General features: G+C 51.4%; 1 protein-coding gene across 1 annotated transcript in view; it reads left to right on the top strand.

Moving 5' to 3' along the window:
• Positions 1-9,906, top strand: part of LOC102370596 (probable glutamate receptor) — an 18,534-nt gene extending 8,628 nt beyond the window's left edge. Inside the window, exons 5-12 of the mRNA XM_014523057.2 lie at positions 3,837-3,893; positions 4,666-4,845; positions 5,714-5,940; positions 6,086-6,183; positions 6,732-6,949; positions 7,793-8,018; positions 8,792-9,039; positions 9,750-9,906. Of these exons, the coding sequence (XP_014378543.1) occupies positions 3,837-3,893; positions 4,666-4,845; positions 5,714-5,940; positions 6,086-6,183; positions 6,732-6,949; positions 7,793-8,018; positions 8,792-9,039; positions 9,750-9,851 (1,356 nt within the window). The 3' untranslated portion in view covers positions 9,852-9,906. The remainder of the gene's footprint in view (positions 1-3,836; positions 3,894-4,665; positions 4,846-5,713; positions 5,941-6,085; positions 6,184-6,731; positions 6,950-7,792; positions 8,019-8,791; positions 9,040-9,749) is intronic.

The raw sequence follows: 9,906 nt of genomic DNA on the forward strand, positions 1-9,906 counted from the left end.
GGGGTAGAGTCCCCCACAACAAACCTACACTCCCATCCCTCCAGTCTCTCCCATCCCTGGGACCTGCTTGCTCGGCTTTGATGGAGGCGAATGCTGATAAAAGCAGCTGCATCAAGACTGGCTTGCGGGATGGGGGTTGAGAGCATTGGTTGGGGGAAGCAAGGGGCCGGAGGGGCAAAAAATTGACAAGTGCAGGGAAGGAAAAGAGCAGCCCTGGGGCTGGGGCCAGTGGTGGGTTTCCCAGTCCTGGGGTTGCACAGGGAACATGGACAGAAGTCCCATACACTGGTTTGACCTAAATTGAATGAGTCCGATACTACATAGATCCAGATTTATCTTAAACTGGGTTCTGCAATTTTCAGACTGGTTTGTGTGCATGGTACTTCTGTTCAGTTACAGGTATAGACTGATTACCAGTCAGAGACTGGGACTTTAAATGTAAGGTCTGCACCAGAATGAGCTAAGTTTAAACTGGGCAGCCATTACTTAGCCTCTGAAAGCAGTTTATGTGCACTGAACTTCTGTTGTGTTATGGATTTGAACCGGTTTCTGGTCACTTATGTGTAATTTCTGTCCCAAGCCTATGTGGTGGAATCCTGTGCTCTTAGCTCTCAGGGCAGACATGCGGTGCTCTTGGTTAGTTAGCTCTGAGTGGTCTAATATCCAAAAAATCTCAAGTAACAGTACTGGGAGGGCAATAAGGAAGAAACCTTCTTCAGATTTGCTGCATCAGGGAAGAAACAGCCAGTTTACTGTCGAGTGCTAGTTAACTCCATTCCCATCATCCTCCATTTGCAAATAACATGCTTTTCCCTGTTTTCTCTGTAACATTTACATTAGAGGCCCAAAACCAAATCAGGGCCCACAAGTGCTTGGTGTTGCCCACGGGTGTAGTGAGAGATCATTCCTGTCCCAAAGACCTTGCAGTCTAACTAAACAAGACAGATGAAGGAGGGCAGAGAGGCAAAGTGATTTGCTCAAGGTTGCACAGGCAGTCAGGGGCAGAGACAGGAGAGGAACCCAGTCCTCGCACTCTCCTTTCTCCCCATATGCAGGCTTTCTGTTTGCACTACCCTGCTGATAGAAATGCCCCATCTAGAAGCTAAAGCATGCCCCTCCACCAGCAATTGGTCCTTGTCCTCTTGGGCAAGTCTGTCTTGTCGTGGAGCATAAAAGGCTGCAGCAGTTGTTTAACATCACACTGATGGCAACATTAATATTAATGAACTCCTAACAGCCAGCTCCAAATGGAGAGCCTATCCTACCAGAAACCTACCCTCTCCTTTTCCCAGGGCAGCCTGAAAGAGAGGGTGTCAGAACCACCAGGGTCTGGAAAAATAGCAGCTTGCCCCTGCTTCGGGGCTGGCAGAGACCTGGAGGGTCTTCTAGTCCAGCCGGTACCTGAATGCAGCAATATGCCCCCGGCAAACATATCCCTGGAGCATGGCAGATTTTAAAAAGAAAAGAAGTTGAAGTTGCTTAGAAGCCAGAGTGTGACCTTGCAAAGTGTCTGTAAATGGGGTCAGACTCCAGCCAGGCAACCTTGACCTGGGGCCAAGTGCCGTGGGGAAGATCTGAACAGCACATTTCTAGCTCAAGTTCTGTGCAGAGCTGAACTGCATAGGGCCTCCCTCCCACCTCCCTTATCTCAGGTTCCCCTGCTGCTCTGTGCCTCCTGGAAGCTCTCTCTAATGAGGCCTTAATTGGCTTACAGCTGTTTTGCCTGGAATATAAATTGATCTTCCTGAAGAAGCACGTATGCACCATGTAGCGAGACAGCATTTAAAGTGATTTTCATTTGGGCAAAATATGTTGGCAACACAAGACAATGTGATTTATTAATTACTGTAGGGGAAGAAGGGAGGGGGGCGTAAGGGGGGATTGTCCTAGGTTTAGGGGCAGATCCACTGAAAACCTGCATCCCTTGATGAGCTTTGGGGTGGTTACGTTGAGTACCAACTGCTGAGGCTCTCGCCCCGTTATAGAGCACATGTTTGTACTAAAGGGACGGTTGGCCTTCCTGACCGCGTCCCCACACTGTCGGCCCATGTTCATTTTGGCATCAATAATGACTCCAAGATCCTTTTCTGCCTCTGCACTGACGAGAAGGGAGTTCCCCAGCCTGTAGGTGTGCTGCTGGCTCTTCCCCCCAGGTGCAGCTCCTTCCACTTGTCAGTGTTGAAACCCATCCTTTTTCCCACCCCCCCACCTCTGTAACCTGTCTAGGTCTGATTGCAACCTATTCCTCCCTTCTAGCGTGCCCACATCCCCCCACATCTTAGTGTCGTCAGCAAATTTGAAGAGCGTGCTTTTCACCCCCTCGTCCAAATCACTGATGAAGATGTTGAACAGCGTAGGTCCGAGGACCGAGCCCTGGGGGACCCCACTGCTCACATCCCTCCACGGTCAAAAATGACCCATCCACCACCACTCTCTGGGTGCGGCCCTCCAGCCAGTTAGCGACCCATTTGACTGTTTAGGTGTCAATGCCACAGTCCCCTAGTTTTTTAATGAGAATGGGGTGAGAGACAGTGTCAAAGGCCTTCCTGAAGTCCAGAAAGACTACATCCATCACAACACCTGCGTTCAAGGATTTTGTGACCTGGTTGTAGAAGGCCACCAGGTTGGTCTGACAGGACCTGCCCCTAATGAACCCATGCTGGTTGCCCCTGAGCATCACCTCCCTGCTGGCCCCTCACGGACATGCGCCAGGGTAATTCTCTCAAAAAGCTTCCCCAGGATCGAGGTAAGACTAACTGGCCTATAGTTCCCTGGGTCCTCCTTCCTCCCTTTTTTGAAAATGGGAACCACATGGGCCCTTTTCCAGTCCTCTGGCACCACACCAGAGCACCATGAGCGCTCGTAAAGCCATGCCAGGACCTCTGCTAATTCCCTCAGCACTCTGGGGTGGAGATCGTCAGGACCTGCTGATTTAAATACGTCCACTTGCTGAGGTGAGTGCCTTGGGGGCAAGGTGAATTTGGCCTATGAACTCACAGCACCATGGGGCTGACGTCTGGCTGGGTTCATAACATTTTGCACATATTGGTGGTGAAAACCAGATTCTGCAAAGAGCTCAGCACCTGCCTCCTCTAGTAGCTTGGTCCCATGGCTCGATGCGGCCCAAGAGCAGCACAAGAGCATCTCCAGGCATGTTGTGTGCTGATGGGGTAAGACCCCTGGCTCCTGCGTGGAGGCAGGTGTGCAACGCTCAGACCATTCAACACGTGCTCCTAAGGTGCGAATGTCTGACCCTGGGCAGATGGCAGCAATGGGCCCGTATTGCTCGGCTTGGCCACTCTGACCCTGCTCCTCCCATCTCCAGGCCGCGTTCCCCAAGGGGAGCTGCTTAGTCCTCAGTTGGCCTTGGCACCTCTCAGTGCCTCTGTATCCACATCTGTTCTGGGACTGGGGCACCGGACACCCTGCCCTGCTGCCGGCTGAAAGCAGGGGGAACAAACAGTGTTTGCAAACATAGCAGGCAGAGCCATGATACTTTTGTCAGTCGGGCTCTGAGTGATTTCCCAGAGAGGGAAGGCAGCGCTTTGCAGCTGGGGAAGCTCAGGTAGAGAACAGGGAAATAAGTTGCACCAGGGTGCTCTATGAGTCAGGAATGGACTGAGGATCCTGCTTCCTAATCCTGCGCTCCATCTGCTGCCCTCCATTATGCAAGGGCAAAGGGGGCCTGTGCATGGCCCCCAGCATGAGGAAGCAGCAGACATCGGTATGTGAGCAGAAGGTGGAGTGCGGACCGTGCCTGCACCCCAGACTGGCTATCTTGATGGCATTCATGTGAATGACCACATCCCACTGACCTTGCGTGCTTTGAATTGCAGGGCTCAGGCCAGGCAGAAGATAAAGGGCCTCTGACTCTGACAGTCACGACGATCCTGGTAAGACTAAACCTTGTGTTAATGGCAATGGTGGGGGCTTCATACACGGCACACCTAGCACCACCCATGCACTTGCATGCACCCTTGCTCACCACAGCTGCTGCCCTGTGTGCCTATGGTATTTGCAGGTCACTCCCCAGACAGGCCAAGGTCCAAGCCTTTGGTATTTCTTTGGTAGGTGTGAGGGTTATGACAGCTGGTAGGATACATATAGGATAATTCAGAAAGGGGGGCAGAGTGGATGCTCCTTGAAAACCTGCTGCATGCTAAAAGCAGGCCTGTTTCCCCATCTGGATTGCTCAAGCTTCAGCTGTGTTTATCATGCCAGCTCATGTCCCACAGTGGGAGCCAGCAGTGACCATGCATGGGTAGCACATCAGTGGCAAAGGGTTAATAGGAAGGAACAGACTGTATGAAGAGCAGCTAAAAGACCATAGATCCAAACTGGGCAGCACTTGGGAAGGACAGGGGTCCCATACAGGGGCCAGTAAACGTTTCAAACTGCAGATAGGAGTGTCTGCCAGCATCTCTTGGCAGTGAGGAGAGGCCTCCACAATCTCCAAGAGGAGATCTCTTGGCCCTAGAAGCAACACTGCTAAACTCCCAGGCCTTGCACCTGCATGGGAGCATCTCTTGGGGCTCAGACAGGCCAAAACACCAGACAACATCCAGGGACATGCACTTTGCTAGGAGGCTGGGGAAACGGGGATGGACTTAATGGTGTGAGAGGCTGGGGATCGGCCTGGCTTCTAGCCTTTCCCCTTGCCTGCAGGAAGACCCCTATGCGATGGCGCGAGGCACAGAGCTGGAGGGATTCTGCATGGACCTGCTGGAGGCCATCTCCAAGATGTTGCATTTTAACTACACGGTGAAGATCGTGAAAGACCGGCGCTATGGGGCTGTATCACCAGGTGGGAACTGGACAGGGATGATCGGCGAGGTTGTGAGACAGGTGAGAGACGCCAACTCTGGTGAGCAAACCTCTCTGTTAGCAGATTAGTCATTTAAAACTCTGCCGAGTGTGACAGCATCCTATGGCGCTGTCCTCATCCTCCTGAGGGTCCCAGGGAGCCACGGCCCAGCCCGCTTAGCACAGCCCCAATAGTCAGGTGCCTCACACTTCTCCTTACCTCGCAGCACTGGGGAAAGGATCCATGGTCTCAAGCCCCATTTCACAGTTGGAGGGCCCAAGGCCCAAGGGAGGGGAATTACTTTAAAAAATGTCAGCCTACCAGTTGCATCTGCCACATTAGTGCTGTTCCTGTTTCTGTGAGTTTTAGTATTTGGTGCGTTTCTTCGAAAGGGGATGAAGAGCAGGGGAAAGGCAGGAAGGAGACAGCCCGGGAAGGGGCAGCATCCTCGGGGTAATGTCTGGGGGGCAAGTGAGAGCCAGCCTCCCTGGGTCAGCCTAACTAGTTTATTGCACTAACAGGTTAAGAAGTTGGAGCGGGCGGTTTGTGCTGGCCTGTGCTGCCACCTGGTGACCAGGTGTGAGTACCTCTGCTGCCCTCAACGTGACGGCAGACGGCTTTTCGAATCCCAGCTCTCGCTCTGGGGTGGGGGGCGGTGTTAAATGGGGGATGGCATTCACTGTCTCAATTACTGTAGTATCTGCACATTGGGACTTCGGTGTGATGGGCAGATGCAGGGATGCCCTGCCCCTCTGGGCACTGAGCAGCCTTCTGCTTCGGCCCTGAGGGACAGAGATGGGGTTTGTCTCTGGGCACATGTCTCTGGGGAAGTGAGAAGTGTACAGCTCATGTCCTGAGCTGCTTGGTATGCCAGGTAGTGGATATGTGCCCCCTTGTCATGTCCTGTAGGAAGCCGACCTTGCGGTGGCCCCCTTAACCATCACAGCAGCGAGGGAGGAGGTGGTATCCTTCACCACACCGTTCCTGCAGACTGGCATTGGGATCATGCTCCAGAGGGACTCGACCTCCCGGGGCACCTCGCTCTTCCAGTTCCTGGCTCCCTTCAGCAAGGAGGCGTGGACTGGCCTGCTTATCGCTTACCTGCTGACCTGCCTCTGCCTGTTCCTCGCGGCCAGGTACAAATGCTCCTCTTTGGCACTTTCTCCCACCAGCTGCTCTCCCCACCTATGAGAGGGGACAGGCTCTATCCAAATGGGCTTTCCTGCCCACTGGTCCTGGGACGAGACATGCACAGCTGATATGTTGGGTTTCTTCTTGCAGACTGAGCCCCTGCGAGTGGAATGAGCCTGGGAATGAGGAGAATCGCTTCACCTGCCTGAACAGCCTCTGGTTTGGAGCAGGGGCTCTTACTCTGCAAGGTAGGATGTAGCTAACAGCAGCAAGAGGAACTATTGGCATGACCTGTGTCTGCCAGGGACTTGGCTGTTTATTGCCCAGCCTGTTGTATTTTATGGACCATCTTGTGCAGTCAGATATGTATTGAAGCCAGGGAGCCTAGCCATGTGCAGAGCTCCCCCCTCCCCAAAGATCTTCCCATTACAAGGGCATTCATTGGTTGCACATCTCTGGGCTGGAGCATGCGGGAAGCTTGCTTTAATGTGGGGTGGCTTTAAGAGACCTTGAGGTAGAAACAACCCATGGGATGATGATGATAATATCATGGCAGCTGACACTCACCTTGGCTGCCTTTTCTGCTATGCTCACAGCTCGGCGCGGCTCTGCCACTGTGCAGTGCTCATGTGCTAGCTGAGGTTGCTGTGCTGGGATGTGCAGGGGCCATTTGTCAGGCAAATTGTGTGTGTTTTAAAATTGGGCCCGGGATCTGAATAGCTTATGGCCCTCAGCCCCCTTTGCGCAAATCAAACGCTTGCATTGTCCTTCCGCTGAGGGTCTCTGATCCCCGCAGGCACAGCCCACCAGCCCAAGGCGCTCTCTGTGCGCATCATTACTGCTGTCTGGTGGGCGTTCACGATCGCTTTGCTGGCTGCCTACGTGGCCAGTTTCACCGCTCTGCTCACCTCTGGGAATGATCAGCTCCCGATCCAGACGTTTGAAGACCTCGTGAAACAGAGAGAGATCCAGTATGGGATGCTAGATGGTTTCTCCACATTTCATTTCTTCAAGGTGCGGGTCATCTAGGTGATGCCCCAAGAACATGGGGTTGAGCTGATGTGCAGAGTCTAACGCTACGACTAACTCCTTCAGCTTCTCTGTCCTATATAGGTCCTTATACCACTCTGATCATGTGGTTTCTGAGCATCTCCTAGTAGTGCGTTATACAATATTGCTAGCATTTCTTGTGGCATTTGTTCTTTCCCATCTTCCCTGTGGACGACATATGTGTAGTGGGGGATGCTTGTTCTGGTGGGGTTTTTTTCCCCTTTAGAATAGCCATGTTACTGCCTGTTTGACTCAGAATAGTGCGGCTAACTACCGCTTCCGCTATACGCTTGTTAGAGGAGGCTGGAGTGGAAGATGGGGAGGGTTTTAATGCTCCATTTTCTGTTGGTTGCAGGCCAGCCCCCAAGGAAGTCCCATCTCCCACACACAAGTTTTTACCCTTATTGCAGGGTAACACTACACCCCAGGGCCCAGTCTTTGTCTTAGAGCTGTAGGCGATTTCTTAGAAACCCAGGGCTCAGGTCATGGAGCACCTTGAAGATAAGGACTGAGCTAGGAAACTTCATTCCTTCTCAGATGTTGGCTGGTGTTTAATTGTCACAAGTTACAAATCCCTGATCTGCCCAGACACTTTGTTTTACATGAAACCTTTGCCACCGCTGAGAGCCAGGATGACTTGCTAAGCAAGCATGCCCTTCTCACTTTCAGGACAGGAGCTCACAGGGAGAAGGTTTAAACAGTCTTCTCCACACGGTCCTTCTGCACTTGCTGCACATTATTACTCTAAAGCACTGCAGCTTTTCGGGTCTGAGTTTTATGCCTGATATTTCTCCTGTCGTGTTGCAGAACTCCAAGAACCCCATCCACCAGATGGTCTATGAATACGTAGACAAGAGAAGAGATTACGTTTTAGTCAAAAACTCCCAGGAAGCTATTCGACGTGCAGTGGAATCCAATTATGCCTTCATAGGGGAATCAGTCTCTCAAGACCTCATGGTAGCCAGGCACTGCAATTTGGTCAAGGCCCCTGAAGTCATTGGAGCACGAGGCTACGGCATTGCCACTGCAAAGGGTGAGGCTGAGCTGCAATGGAGTTTCCACCTCTGCTTTTGTTCAGCTTGTCGCAGCAAGAGTTAGAGGTGCTCATTTCTGCCAGGGCTCTTCCACAGCACAGAGGAAATGGGACAGTGACCTCAATAGTTCAGGTCCTCTCAGAGTAACACGTCTCTGCTGTTTTAAGATCAACAAGAGGGCACTGCAGTGACTTGCTGCAGCATCGGCAGTCCTTCTGCTGACAGCTGCAGCTTCAGAAGAGCATTTTTTTCTGATCCGTGCTCTTCATGCCAGTCAAGGTAAAGAGCCCCCTGCCAGTAATGGGCCATTGGTTAAATCCTTCCATGATCACAGCACAGCTCATTGCTGGGGCATTGAGAGGATTAAAGATCAATGGTGCGAGGATTGCCGCCATCTCCTGGAAATGCTTTGTGGCACTCTCTTGCTGGCAGGTGCTGAGGTGCTCTGACTATTTCTGGTACTGCCTTTCTCTGTCTCATTCTAGTTATTACATTAGGGCCACTGGCAGCAGGATGGGGTGGCTGTATAAGTCAACAGGTAGCTTATTCCTCAGTTTGAAGTCATGCCCTGTTTGCAGTGGGGCCATTTTAAAATGACAAGGTTTAACATTATTTTAGCTTGCTGCAGCCTCTTTCAGTGCTTTGAAAGTTGCTGAGCTGGACAGCAGTCGTATGATCATCCTGCTTGTTAGTGGGTTCTTTGCAAACTGCTCTAGTTAATCTATGCTTGAGTCCTATGATTATTCACTTTGTTTCTCCCTGCCACCCCTAGGATCTCCCCTGGCCAGGAAGCTCTCCATTGCTATCCTGAAGCTGAGTGAATCGGGTGATCTTGACTACCTACGTAATAAGTGGTGGGAAACCAGCTGCTTCCACACGGGACAAGACAGATGGAGCCCCCTGGGCCCCCAAGCCTTGGGCGGGCTGTTCCTGGTTCTTGCTGCTGGCCTCATGTTAGGAGTGATTGTGGCAGTGGTAGAGCTGTCAAACAAGAGCAGAAGCACAGCTGAGCAGAAGAAGGTAGGTAACACGGTGAAACCTCACTGTCTCATTCTCATGCAGTGGGCTTAGATCACCCTCATACAGGTTGCTCATTGTTACAGCCAAAAGAAATGCCAGACAGACAGGAATCAGTGGCTTCTCCTGGTCAAAAATATTTGATTTGGCAATACATTGCTTCCTGTCTTTCCTTTTTTACTAAAGATCTTAGCACAAAAGTGGGGTTTTTATTCCAGGACTTAGTCTTCTGCTGTTTATTTCCCAATGAAAGTGATACGCTGTGAATTTCTACTGTCTGTTTTGTGTGGCAATGGAAGAGGGTTATGAATTCAGATAGGGGATCAACTGGAGGAAGTGAAAAATGAGTTCTTCTTGTAGCTAGCAGGCAGTATCAATGTGCCTTCCAGTAGGCTGCGTGTGCAGGGGGGATGAACTCAGGTCAGCGCTAATTTTAGTGGGATCACTCTGCTTATGCTGGCATAAAGGGACAGTCTTCTCAGCGCTCCCAGTTTTTTTCCTACTCCTGGTGATCAGCTTGTGCTAAAATACTGGCAGCTTCTAAAAAAAAATATGGTGATAAGTCAAGGAACGTGTACATAAAATGCAGAACAGCTCCTGCAGTTTGGGCTTGGAACCGAGCCTGCTGCTCCCCAGCCCACCTTGTATCTAAAACAGACTTGTTCAGTGCCATGTGGAACAACTACCCCTTCTCTTGCTTTCATATCTTTCAGAGATCATGCTGCTCCATTTTCACAGAGGAAATAAGTCAACGGTTCAGAATAAGAGACGATGCAAGGCAGAACCGGGAGAACCCAGAGAAGATTAAACCCTAAGAACCACTAGGGAGCGGGGTCGGTTTCTTTCTTTCCTGCTCTATATATTCAATAC

The sequence above is a fragment of the Alligator sinensis genome, unplaced genomic scaffold (genome assembly GCF_000455745.1).
Source record: "Alligator sinensis unplaced genomic scaffold, ASM45574v1 scaffold366_1, whole genome shotgun sequence".
NCBI lineage: Eukaryota > Metazoa > Chordata > Crocodylia > Alligatoridae > Alligator > Alligator sinensis.